General features: G+C 37.1%; 3 protein-coding genes across 3 annotated transcripts; 1 reads left to right on the forward strand and 2 right to left on the reverse strand.

The window, feature by feature from the left end:
* Nucleotides 1–1,001: 1,001 nt before the first annotated feature.
* Nucleotides 1,002–5,213, reverse strand: LOC110749582 (uncharacterized). The gene is made up of 8 exons (XM_021949701.2): nt 4,981–5,213; nt 4,237–4,381; nt 3,980–4,148; nt 3,328–3,598; nt 2,457–2,722; nt 2,163–2,378; nt 1,716–1,818; nt 1,002–1,439 (listed from the first exon to the last, which is right to left on the reverse strand). Exons 1-8 carry the CDS (start codon nt 5,129–5,131, stop codon nt 1,378–1,380), a joined length of 1,383 nt encoding a protein of 460 aa, XP_021805393.1. The 5' UTR covers nt 5,132–5,213; the 3' UTR covers nt 1,002–1,377.
* A 1,059-nt stretch (nt 5,214–6,272) lies between these two features.
* LOC110749569 (Rhodanese/Cell cycle control phosphatase superfamily protein) lies at nt 6,273–8,293 on the forward strand. The gene is made up of 6 exons (XM_021949686.2): nt 6,273–6,805; nt 6,918–6,964; nt 7,370–7,462; nt 7,574–7,712; nt 7,819–7,921; nt 8,013–8,293. The coding sequence occupies exons 1-6, from the start codon at nt 6,601–6,603 to the stop codon at nt 8,134–8,136; spliced, it is 711 nt and encodes a 236-aa protein (XP_021805378.1). The 5' UTR covers nt 6,273–6,600; the 3' UTR covers nt 8,137–8,293.
* A 1,027-nt stretch (nt 8,294–9,320) lies between these two features.
* Nucleotides 9,321–13,372, reverse strand: LOC110749642 (vacuolar protein sorting-associated protein 26A). The gene is made up of 12 exons (XM_021949791.2): nt 13,215–13,372; nt 12,662–12,710; nt 12,469–12,543; nt 12,234–12,308; nt 12,030–12,102; nt 11,748–11,792; nt 11,332–11,443; nt 11,054–11,120; nt 10,883–10,927; nt 10,596–10,651; nt 10,158–10,333; nt 9,321–9,898 (listed from the first exon to the last, which is right to left on the reverse strand). Exons 2-12 carry the CDS (start codon nt 12,662–12,664, stop codon nt 9,720–9,722), a joined length of 906 nt encoding a protein of 301 aa, XP_021805483.1. The 5' UTR covers nt 12,665–12,710; nt 13,215–13,372; the 3' UTR covers nt 9,321–9,719.
* Between the last annotated feature and the right edge of the window lie 209 nt (nt 13,373–13,581).

The raw sequence follows: 13,581 nt of genomic DNA on the forward strand, positions 1-13,581 counted from the left end.
AGATTGGGGTGGCATCTAATATGTTATGTTTTGAGTGGGTAATTCATTCTGGTTTCATTTTTAAGGTCTTTATAGGAAAAGGCGGATTCTCCTTGCACTGCTTCCAGTATCTGGAAAGGAATTTACATTATACCACCCATTTCCTCTATGGGGGAGATATGATGTTGGATACCGCCCTAGAGTGTCGATGTCAACAAAAACCATATTCAAATGTTATGGGAATGATTATCTTTTTATTATCATATTTCTTCTTCATAACAGTTTCTCTTAAGTATGCGTCTACATGTGAGCAAGTTAACTTATATTTGACGTCTGTGTTTGTGTAGGAGGCAAAAGCTTGGCAAAGAAGAAAAGAAGATGGGGTATGTCTGTGTCTGGTGTGATATGTGTTTCTCTTTGTATTATGGTCATTACTGTTTCAGTTCCCATTTCTTAGCTAATTATCTTTGTTTTAGTAAGTGTAGCCGCATAGTGTAGTGTAGTGTAGTGCCTGTGAGTTTGGGAAAGTCTTAAAAAAAAATATAGTATAGCCGCTCGGCTATACTCTTTAAATCTCTATAAATATATATCTTGAACCGACTGAAAATAGTGTATATATATATATATACATAGCATTCTTTCGTGATCAGCTGATCTCGAGAACAAGCTTATCAATGCAATTTTGAATTCAATTAATTTTTTTGCTTATATTAATTGGGTAAATGCAGACGTAAGCGTATGGACCAATTGTGCCCACTGCCCAGGCGGCTCAATTGTCTTGTTCCGGTCGCTAAAACTTTAAAAATTTAGATTTTCGCGGTAGAAGTGCAAGCCACGCGCCGAATGTTATTTGCAATTTCTAACCCTTCTATTTATTTCTTTTTCGAGAAGCCTAAAAGCCACTTACGGTAACTCGATCTCTAGGAATGCAAGAACCAATTTTTAAGTGCCTTCCACAAGAAATAGGGTATAACATAAAATTTAAAAGCATTCGAGCACTGAATCGAATCTACTGGGACCAATTTGTATAAAGATCATAAAACAAAATTGCATTAGCTAATCGTAGGTATAGTTTCACTTAAATTGTAATGAAGAAACATATAGGCTATGGATGCTGTAAAAAGAATAACAATGGCGTTACAAGAAGAGATGATTACTTCGCCGAAAATTTTGCAATAACTAATTCACTACCGTAATGACTTGACAACCAAAAACAATTACAGAAGTTCAACCGACCCTTCTTCTTCCCCATCTTTGCTGTGCAGACTAGAGTTGTCCTTATACATTGCAACCTTCACTTTTTGAAATCGAATACATTCTTAGTTAACAGGAACTTTACCAGTATATTGAAGTTGTCTTCAACCTCTCAAGTGTGGTGGTCCGTCAGCTCAGAATCATTTATATGTTCAATGGCTCTGCCTCGCTGCCCCTTTCCTTCATTGCTACCCAATCTTCAGTCTCTGTTGACAGAAGCAAGTTATTTCCAACCATAAGCACCAAGAAATAGGGTGTTGGATGATCTAAGTCAATATATATGTAGGAGGTTTGCCTAGGATGAGGTTATGTATGACCCATGGATTCAATGTACGTATCATTTTGATTTTTATTACAGTAGTTAAAACTCTAGAGACATGATCTTTAGATGATATTCACTACATGGATATATAAGACTCAAACAATTTGCTTTTAGTGCCAGATAGAGGCGTCAAAGATTATGAGGTGAAAATTGGACTTACTAGGCTTGTCTGCAATTGCCATGAGGCGCCTCTGCAAGAGACATGCTACAAAGAGGAAAATCGAGCACATACCAAACATAACAGTCATCGGAAATGCATCAACCTTCAAAGACAAACAAAACCAATTAGTTAGTGACAGAAGAGGCAGAAAAGAAAGAGACACAATCACATTCTCTTGTTTCTCTTTTCTCTTTTTGGGTAGAACATTTCCTGCCGCGTCCACAAGCTCCATAGTCAATAATATGCACAAAGCCTTGCTAATGGTATTGACTGGGTCTTAACTGAGCATGCTCTCATAACATCTTATTTCTAAGGTACTCTGATAAACTGGTTTTGAAATTTGAGTTTAACTGGTTTCAAATTTACTTAAGGTTATATCAGCACAAAACTAAGGGCGCCCCACATTCCCAGGTCTAATGCATTTTGAAGTCAGGAATTGTAACATACATTATACAGCACAATGCAGACAAAGATGTTGAGAGGAATACGGAAGAAGTTCATGATGGTGCTCCTGGCCTCCTCAGGAATGTACTGGGATCTCATCTTCATAATGGATGGCCAGAATAGTCCTACACAAGCCTCAAAGGCACAGAACCCAAGAAGCTGGATACAACCTGCAAAAGAGATGCTCCCTCCTTTCTCCTTCGTAGGTGCTACCAAGAACTGTTTAAAATTAGCAAAGTTTGAGAACAGCGCGAAACCAGTCATTAAGAAAAAAATACACAGGAATCCATAACATACACTGGTCACAATGGGAAGCAAAAGAGAAGCAGCTGAGACAGCAAAGACAATCTGCATATAGCTCTCTACTCTGGGTGCTTGGCGAGCCATCAACCGAGATGCAAGGGAGCTTCCAAACATCGAAGACAACATGAATGTGGCAAAAATAAAGCCATGTGGAATATCCTCTTCATTTGGGCTCAAGGCAGGGGTCCAGAGGAAAACAAAGGTATACATAGAACCTTCAAACAGAGACTGTATTGCACCCAGTAATGCAATTTTCTCATCTAAACCACACAAAATATAATACAAAATGAGGAGGAAACACATAACTTATAGAGCAAGGATAAAAAGAAAATGAAAAACAAAACAAAAGGAAAATTCTTTCAAGGTAACAGAAAAATAGACTACGAGGTTGACAAAAATTGACAATCATGAACTGATTGTGGCTGGTCAGAGCTTTACAGCCCCTCATGGTCGGTCATATCTATATCTATATAAACATCACCGTAATGGATTAGAGGATAATGGTTATTTATACTTCCTTTTATTGGGGTGAAGGGATCAGAAAGGATTTAGTATAGGGATCAAACCACAATAACTATTCAAAGAAAAGAAAAAAGGAAAAGTTTACTGAAACCAACAGAATGTTGAAGAACAAAATAAAGACAAGGTAATCTCTGTGCAAGCCCATCACCCTTTCCACATGGTACATGGCTATTCTAAGGAAAGTTTGGAAAAAAAAAAAAAGAGAAAACAATTAGTAAACAAGATGAATCCAGACCAAAAGCACGTGTCATGTAGAAACAATCACCACAGTCTACCATTAAATTAAGCATACACAATTTATCATCCAAAAATTATATCTTAAAGTATATAGTTAGGACTCTACCAGAAGCAATGGCCACAGCAGCACCCCGGAATTGGGTAAGCAAATCCTTGTTCTCTGAAGGATCTCCATAGTTCTCTGTCCATGTGAATAGAATTACGAACATTCCGATTGTGAGAAAGCACGAAGCAGCGTCGAAGGGTGCCACAGGCCCAAGAGCCAGTGCATCAACAAGCGTATTTCCAAGCAACCCAGCCAAGATAGCAACAACACCATTGCCAAGAAATATTGCCTTTGAGAATGTTATTGACAACCATTGTTGTTCAAAACCTCTCTGCACAGTCAAGAGGAACATCACATGTATGATTTACTGATACAAGGGGGGTAACATTCCAAGAACAAAACAATTTTACACAGTCCACACCCCAACCAAGGGAAAAATGCTTAGTCAAATGACTGACTAACTCTTACATCATTATCAAACTCATTGCCTATGTGGGAAAAAACAAAAACAAAAATGACATCCACATAGAATACAACGACAACAAAATTTGCACCCCAAGCAAGCAAGTCTTTTCTATTTAAGCTAACCTGCATGCTAATAGTACCCTTTAAAGACAAAGAGACCATATTCACTGAAACTATACATCTAGGGTGAATATGTGAGTGAAAAATTCAAAAAAAATAACGAGTGGGCAAAGCAATGACCCCTTACCTTGTTGTGTTCTGCAACAAGCCATGATTCAAATGCTGAAAATAGAAGTGATGTGGCAATACCTCCCAAAATACGACCCAACATCAAAATCTTGTATTGAGGAGAATGCTTGGTGATGCAGCTCAGTATGTAAGTTATACAATAAGTCACGCATGCCCTCTTTCGGCCCCTAAATTACAGACATCATCAGCTAACAAATGCTATCAATATCTAACAAGCATGAAACCATTAAACAGAGATCAGAGTGGAAAACTCACTGTTTGTCTGCCAGAGATCCAACAATTGTTCCAAACAACATGGAGGAGCCAAAACCGGCAATGAATAGCTGTCCAATGTCGCCTTTTCCATATCCATATGTACTGTACAGGTAGTAAACATAAGGACCCTGCAACCAGTCCCCGGCTATTGGCACATAAACATTAATTTGTCAGTAATTTAGACCATAGTTTCATTCAATTAGAGAAGTTCGAACATAATTAGCAAAATTCACTCAAATTGAAAAAGTAATGTAATTTTTTTTTGAAGTACCAAACGCAATCAAGATATGATGCGCATATCATCTACTGACTGTGACAACAAATATTTCATTTATTAAGTAACAAGAATTCAGCTGCGGCAATAGATAGACTAATGTCTCAATATGTGAAGCCATTACAACCATATGCAGCCCAGATCCAAATTCCCACTCACCAATTCAAAAAGAAAATAGCTAAAATGAAAGCAACGCCACCATCATTTTTCTTTGAGAAAAGCAATAAAGAAAGTCCAAAATTCTTATCTAAAACATGTACAAATCAATAAAAACTATCAGAAAGCAGACTGAATACACAGATCTCACAAATGGTTACTTTAGATTCCACTTGGGAACTCTAAGAAAACTTACTAACACCATCAGATCGGATCAAAATTCAGCAAATCTAGAGACATACATTTGCACAGATACGTTTTAAACATATTCACATTGATAGAGATGATATTCAGGTGAGATCTAGCGGGTTTACCCATCATGAGAGAGTAAACGAAAAGGTAATTGTTCTTGAAGCCATTAAAAGTTGACGACGTATTGATTCGGTCTTTGTTGCTCTTGCTGAGCTCCGTCGCTGCCACCACCACCCCCAATATCCCAAACACCATGTAGTAGAAGACCTCCATTGTTACTCGCTGCACTCTAAAGAGAAGGAGAGAGAGGGAGGGAGAGAGAGGGAGAGCGAGTGATAATTAAAGGTACGTGAAGGAGAGATGGATTGTATTATATATAAACAGAATGAGAACAAGTAGAAGGAGAAGTTGGGGCTTCAATCCTGTGTATATCAACTTGTGTTTCTACAATTTATGAACCGTGCATCGTATGGTTGTACTTTTGACTTTTGTGTGATGTAAAAGTGTGTTGACTCTGAAGTTGTAGCAGGCAAGAGTGCGAGTGTAGGATAAGCCCAAGGGTAAGACTGCAGAAGAGAGAAACTTGGAGGACGCGGTATGTAATTTATAAAGGCCAAATTGCACCGATATGACACGTGGCGACATCTAGTTGCGTGATGGAGTATTTGTTGGTGTCGGTGGTTCTCTTAAGGTGGGAACATAGATAGCAGTGTGGTGGGATGGGAGTGAGTGATTCAAGAGAAACAGCAGCAGCAGCACCCAAATCAAAATCAAACGGTTGCGTAAATTGGATCTCGTTCGTACTGAAAGTCTGGAAAAGCCGTAGGGGATTTGCCTAGTTCTTATTCAATTTGTTTCTACCAGAATTTCATGAATTTGATATTAATTTTGGATGGATTTAATGCACACACAAAAAAAAGTAATTAAGGTTGTTGTAGTGTGAATTGCAAGTATGCTAAAAACGTTATTAACTTGATTACATCAATAAACTTAAAATCTTAAAATCTTAAAATGAACGGATCTGATCTGAGACAACCATTTAACGGTCCAAAATTATTTTGACTACTTTCAATTTACCAGTCATGTGCTAATTAATGCTCAGACAGCTGACTTGGTACTTTAATTTAATGATAAATTGTTGAGAATGTGGTACCAACCTTCGAACCCAAGACCACTAGGAGTTAGTGCAAGCGCACTTAACTTAACCACAAGTTAATGATAAATTGACAAATAGCACATATGCTACAAAATTAAATATCAAAATTATACTAGACATAATTTAAAGTGATGAGCAAAATTAAATCAGACTGAAAAAGAATAAAGGATAAAAGGTAATGAGAGCCAGGTTGGAAGGAGGAGGATTTATGGTTTTGGGTATGGTCCAATAAAAGGACAAGACAAAGGAGGTAAAGGATGAAAGAAGTTCAAATAGATATCCAGAACCACAAACTCAGATTCTGGGAGAGATAAAATTGCAAAATATCCATGGCCCAATGACTTTGAAATCAAGCACTCAAAATATCTCAAACCAATCAAATAAAAGCAGAGCAAGCACAGACAGCACTTCCAATTGTTCTATTGTTTCAGCACAACCTAATGATCTATATGCTATATTGATCAAACATCATTCTGAACATTCAGTTCAAGAGCTAGCTAGAGCCCTAGATTAGCTGATTAAATTTCTTGGTTTGGTTTTGAAAGCATATATATATATATATATATATATATATATAACTTCATAAATGGCTGCTGCTTCTCTTACTTCGATCAGCCTACACTCATCTGCATCTTCAGCAATGGGGTTGGCTTCAAAGCAGTGCCAACATAATAATCACACTTGCTGCTGGCTTACGGAGAGATCAGTAAGATCCTCCTCCACAAGGCAACGGTTGTCATCACGGGGCCTCAAAATCCGCAGTGCAGCAACAAAACAAGTCAAATCGCCAGGTACCGTATAACTAACTAACTCTTCTAATATCACAACTACTTCCTTATCTATATGTATATCTTCATCTCTTAAATGAATCCACTCTCACTTGGTTTCTTTTGGAGAGGTTAGCTGAAGAGGAGTGGAAGACTAAGAGGGAAGTTCTGCTGCAGAACAAGGTGCACCTCCATCTCTCTCTCTCTCTCTCTCTCTCTCTCTCTCTCTCTCTCTCTCACACACACAGACCAGCCTCAACAGAAGAGCCAAAACTGAAACAGATAGAGTTCAATCAAAGAAATACAAAAGTAGAATTCTAAGCACTAGTTTCAAATCTATCAAAGTAGCTGGATGGAACAAGAGACTTTTCATTGTTTATTTGCTATGGTTTTATTTGTGCAAGCAAATGTTCAGTTCCCAACTCTCCAACTAATTTTCAAGGGAACACAAGAAGACTGGAAAGAGCATCATCTATAAAGGGAACACGAGTAAAGATTCACGAAGGAAACAGTGCATGTATTGCCTTGGCCCCTACAAGGCGTAGAAGCAATCTCGTTTGCTAACTCCAAAATATTTACAATTTGCAGGTAAGGAGTGTGGATGTAAAAGAAGCTCTGCGACTTCAAAAAGAAAACAAATTCGTGATTCTCGATGTCCGGCCTGAAGCAGAATTTAAAGAGGTTGTCTGCTCTGCTCTGCTCCCCAAGTCATTGCATTTCTAATCTTCCTGCTGGCGATTTCAGTATCAGTAGGCTAATTACCAGAGAAATGAATGTTTCTGGTGCATGTAGGCTCATCCCCCGGGTGCTATTAACGTGCAAATATACAGGCTTATAAAGGAGTGGACAGCATGGGACATTGCCAGGCGTGCTGCATTTGCATTCTTTGGCATCTTTGCTGGCACAGAAGAGAACCCTGAGTTCATACAAAGTATATATACATAAATCAATGCCCCTATTATGCTTTCAATTGTTGCTTTGTCTTTAGACAACTTCTACAGATATGGAAACACCAAATGTTTGGTATGTGACAACAGGTGTGGAATCACAACTTGATAAGAAGGCAAAGATCATAGTGGCTTGTGCCGCCGGGGGCACAATGAGACCAACCCAAAATCTCCCAGAAGGTCAACAGTCAAGGTGATTCAGTTTAAATTTCTTTTCCCTTGAGACTTCCATTTCATTCCCTCTTCATCAAGTTTTACATTACATCACACTGCGCTTCCTACAGATCACTGATAGCAGCCTACTTGCTTGTCCTCAACGGTTATACCAATGTGTTCCACTTAGAAGGAGGGCTTTACGCCTGGTTCAAGGAGGGCCTGCCAACAGTTGAAGAAGAAGAAGAAGAGTAAAGTGGTGGTTTGGAAGGAAGACCATGCTTCAAAGGTGGCCTTTGTTTTGTCCATAGATGAGTGAGTGCGTGCGGATGATTTCTTTGCATAACTAACAGCACTTGTGAATTCTGATGCAAATCTCTTAATTGAAAAGGTTTCCATGTGGAATTTTGAATGTTCTTGTAATGAAAATATCAGCAATAACTTAAAGCATCTCCAGCAGAGTTGCTATACTCTGATCCTTAGCCATTTTGACTAGAATGATGGCAAAATGCAGCTCCAGCAGACTTGATATCTAGCTCTCTATTTTGGAGAACTCCCTATTTGAGTTTGGTGGCTCTCTACATTTGGAGAGGAGGGAAGAAATGGGGGGTTCTCCATTTCTTCATCTTCTCTCTCCCTAGGCACAACCTTCTCTTCCCTCTTACTTTTTAATTTTTTTTTAATGAGCTTTTAATTTAGAGAGGAGGAGAGAGAAATAGTAAAATATTAGACATTAGCCAAAGTAGAGAACATGGAGGAAACTACTTTGAGCATTTCCAACCGATATGTCAAATTGCCACATGGACATGAAATGACAAAAATTGAAGGTTAAAGTTGCTCCAATTAAATAGTCAAATCGTATACTATATGTATTTGAAGGCTGGAAGAGATATGTCAAAAATAACATATAAAAAAGCTTGATTTTATTTTAATATTTTTTTAGTCATAGACCCCACTAGCATTTACTCTTTTTAAAAACTTAATGCATGATATGGATCTGATTTACTTCTAAAAATATAATTAAAAAATATAATATTTGGCATTTCAGTTGAAGATAAATTGTTTCCAAAGTGTCAAATTGCCACATAAGCCATTAAATTCAAATTTAATATTTTGCATTTGACATCTCCCTTAGAGATGCTCTAAGTAGTTTGCTATAATGGCTTTCTAACTATTTTAGCTAAAATTTGACTAAAAGTTGGAGACTCTTTGGAGATGCTCTTAGTGTTACATTCAAATATAACAAATATCCGTTAATATTCTGAATTTTTGTTTCCGATTTCCATCCACCAAAATATTGTCTTGCTAATGACTGCCCTGTGGACGATACGGTTCTGTTACCAAAAGGGAATATTGATGAATTTAATTACCAGGGATGCATTGATTAACCAAATGAGCGTAAACACCCGAGAAAAAAAAAAGAGAGAGAGAAAAGGAAATCACGAAGATATGCGTCTTCATCGTTTCTCTTTTTCAATAAACAGCAGAATTCCATCAAAGAAATTACAATAATGAAAACAGCAGACTCACAGTTCATACAAAGCATGGATAATTTTTATCAAACCGAGGGGTTTATTTTCTCCAACGAATTCACAGAGTAAGATACAGGATGCTTGTTACATGACGTATCATCACAGCAACAGGAGATCTTGTCCTTTCCACCGCCCATGTACATAACTCGCGACAATCCCATATCAAAGTTGCAACTCAGCAAGAATAGCAAGTCATTGTAGCACGATAAGATCGTAAATTTCTAAGCTTTACAAGATGCCATGAGAAAATTTATCTTCTTTTCCATATCAAATGGATCAAATGGAGATAGCATGCGAGATGAGTGATCATGAAGTCTCCTGAAGCCTGTATATAGTGATCTCTTGCTGCTTGAAATACCGTCTGTCCTCTTCATCAACCAGAACAAGATTCAAATAATACTTCACGCTGAATTTGTTATTGATGTTGCGATGTGTTGGTGTCAGTTCGTAAGGGCTAAGAAACAATCTAATAGGAATTGATTCACCTGAAAAATTCAAGTACATGAATGTAAGCCATTCATCCATGGACAGTTGAAGAAATGCAGCAAGTTTAGGAAATAATAAACTGTTTTCCTGAAACTTCAATCACATCTTACCTGACCATCCCCATTGAAATTACAAATTTCATCAAAAAATTCAAATGTCATATATTTTTGAATTACACTTACAGCATGGTTACGTTGCAGCCATCAATCACCTGTATATCCGAATATATAAGAAAGCAGAAGAGTTATAAGCATATACCTCTGACTGGAGCACCATCCATCAACTCAAACTTAGCAAGTGTCTCTGTCTCAACATGGGTACTAGGCCCTGACCCTGTTGACTCTCGACGCCTGATCTCCAGATCCATATTCTTTATTTTGATTCTTACAAGAAGGAAGTATATCTTGCCAATAATAACATCTTTCAAATGGTACCTGTTCAACACACCAACAATTAGAGCCAAATTGTTCTCTGTTGTTTTAACTAGATAGACATATCATTTTTCGGATTTATTACACTCTAGGCATGAAGTTCTCCTTGTACAAACCCACCCAAGACAAGTATGCTCAGGCTATGGTTGGAAAGGCAATGAAACTCAACATTCAGAAACAACCATTGTTTCCGGATTTCATCTCGGGCATGTAAACCAGTAACAATAAACAGACAGCCCTGGTCATGAAATAGCTTTTAACTTACTTGCTCTTGTTGTACTCAAACTCAATGTGCAGACAATCCTCGATTCCCACTTCCATCTGCAAAGGCAATAAAATTATAAGAAAGATTCATTCAGGGAGGATTAACAATGGGGCTAGCTGTTGCAGCACAGTAGATAGATTCAACATAAAATGGAATAAAACTGTTGGGTGAATGGAAGCAAACTTTTTTTATAATCGATAAGCAGTTCTTATTTGTTACTACATTCCTTATTCCTATGAATGATAACCATGTTCTCATGGTCATCAAAGAGTAGAATATTGTCTCACCTTGATGCTATTGTTAATAGAAGGAGGTGGGGAATAGTTGCGAACCTGAAGCACAGAATGAAATCAACATAGACTATGAGAATTCTAGCTAAGTAATGGTTGTCAATGCATGCTGAACAATAATGTTCACAAATTCTGGCAATCCAAGAGAGAGAGAGAGAGAGAGAGTACCACAAAATCCTGGTATTCCACTATGCTACCAGCATAACCACGACTAACTGTCACTTTCAGAACATACCTAGAAAGAGCACATTTACAATATGTCATGGCATGAACTATTATTACTATCAACATCATGTTTTTCATCTACACTAGTGTTGTACATAACCATGTCTAAAAGGTAATCAGGCATTCTGAACAATTCGATCTTTCATGAATGTAGAATATACTTAATTTTAAAAGATAAAGGTAAAATGAAAAGGAAATATTTTTAACGTTCTGAGACTTACCTAAGTCTCACATTCACCCCGTTGTAAGTCTCATATGGCATTTCAACTGTAGAAAACTCAAAAGGATACGTTTTCTTCTCATATAACTCTCCAGGAACATCAAGTTCACGAACTGTTGACAAGAGCAATACAATTAGAGCATCCAAGAAAAAGTTGGAGTTGGAAAACTTGCAAATTTAAAGCCAATTAAATGGAACACAGCACTTTTCTTTTTTCAGTAAAATGATAAATAGACAGGTTATAGTGATGGATATCATATCAAAATTTGGAAGCTCAAAATGATAGTTACTTTTTTCTTTCTTACTCTCTAACGGAAAGGGATTGGTGGTAATTAAAAACAATGAACCAAAATCAGTACTTGAAAAAATGAGTAGAAACTGTCCAAAGCTAACAGAATGAAAACAAAACATACTCACCGAGGGAAGTAAAGTCATAAAAGTTGCCTCTGTCAAAGTACATCTCTGCAACATGAATTAAGTTTTATTAGAGTGCTCGTTTTAAGGGGTAAGAAACAATAGTCCTATGAACTGTTATTGACCAGGAAGTAAGGAACAACATTTACAGGAAGGAGCTGGTAGATTAGCATGTAATCATCCAAAAATTAAATCTCATACTATTATTTTCACATTGAAACTCGTCAGCCCAAATCATGACAAATGCAGCACAAAAAATTATCAACAGAAAAGAAAAAGAAATACCGATTTGCCCGAGGAGCTCAACTTTGACTCCATTGTGTTCAACCTTCTTTCCTTGAATTGGTTCTATAGAAATCTGAAAACGACAAGGAAAGAAGATCTCTAAATAGATGATCTTTATTGGCTAAGGCTAAATCAATTTCCAAAATGTTTACCTTTGCATACTATAATGCTTAACATTTAAAACAATGTGATCAAACAATATACCTTCCCAGAAATGTTTTCTTGACTTTGAAAAAGTGGGACCAACACTGCTTGGCCACTTTCCTTCTTTAAGGGGACCTGCAGGAACAGATCATAGATTAGGGGGAAAAGCAAATTGAACTTACCAATTCTCGTGTAATTGCACTTGGGATAATAAATTTAAATTTAATAATTCCACAGATGAAATAGGTGGCATCCATAATTTGTTTTTGTAATTTATTCTTTACAGATAGATTACCTGCTTCCGAGTTTTTGCATCAGAAAATGTGATTGAAATGTTGCAGGATGGTTTGAAAGCTCCGATTAAGTAATTCTGAGACAAATTGGAAATGCACCAAATCAATACTATGAAGATTTCATGGCAATTATACCCAGACAAACCACAAGAACACAATGACTGCAGTAACGGTACACTGTTCATGAAACCTTACCATACTGATCAGGATAAAAACCCAGTTCCTTAAAGCTCACTCAACAGACCTGCAAAATGCAATGTGAAAAAATCATCTACATAAGCATTGCAAAGCATACCCTCTTGCTAATTACCAAAACCCACGACTTGCAACTACAATAAACTTCAAAACTAATAGTCGTGAACTCATACACACAGGCTGTGTACTTACAGTGGATGAAAAAGTCTGTTTATGCACAATATATTTGTTATAAGCTTTGAAAATCATAATTCACCCACTTAATCGTACAATTTAGACTGCTAAAAAGCCAACGCATGCCTCGTCGACCACAACAGCTAAAATGCACAACCACCTAATATTTCCAAGCTCAAATTTTGTATACCCTACATCTCCTAGATAAAAATAAATTCTAAATTGAACTACATAGATATATAATCGGCTCTATAAAGACATAAAATGTGGATTAATTGAGATCAAATTCAATCGAACACCAGCTTAAATCAGAGAAAAGTGGTAATTTATACAAGAAATATTTTGAATACGGAGGTGGAGATTTATGAATTTGCTGTACCTTATGACGAGAAACAAAGAGATCGGCGAGAGCTGTGAATTGGGGATTTAGGGCTGACAGAAAAGAAGAGCAAACTACTTCCTTGATCGGCAGTTGGGAATGAGACTCAAAGTCTATTGCTTTCTTCTTCACAAAAAAAAAACAAAAAAAAAAAGGAAAGCTCGGTCTCACGTGTGAGCACGTGACCGAAGCTTTGGCCTTTTCTTTTTCTTTCTTAACATTTTGATGGATGGCATTTTATACGTTTGAAGGGGAGGCTTTTATTGGGAAAAAAAATGAGAGGAGGCTTTTAGAAGTAAATTAATGCATATTATATGACATATATACTTACATATAATATCCATTAATTATTTAGTTTCTGATTACT

This window comes from Prunus avium, chromosome 2 (assembly GCF_965620075.1).
Source record: "Prunus avium chromosome 2, drPruAviu1.hap1.1, whole genome shotgun sequence".
Classification (NCBI taxonomy): domain Eukaryota; kingdom Viridiplantae; phylum Streptophyta; class Magnoliopsida; order Rosales; family Rosaceae; genus Prunus; species Prunus avium.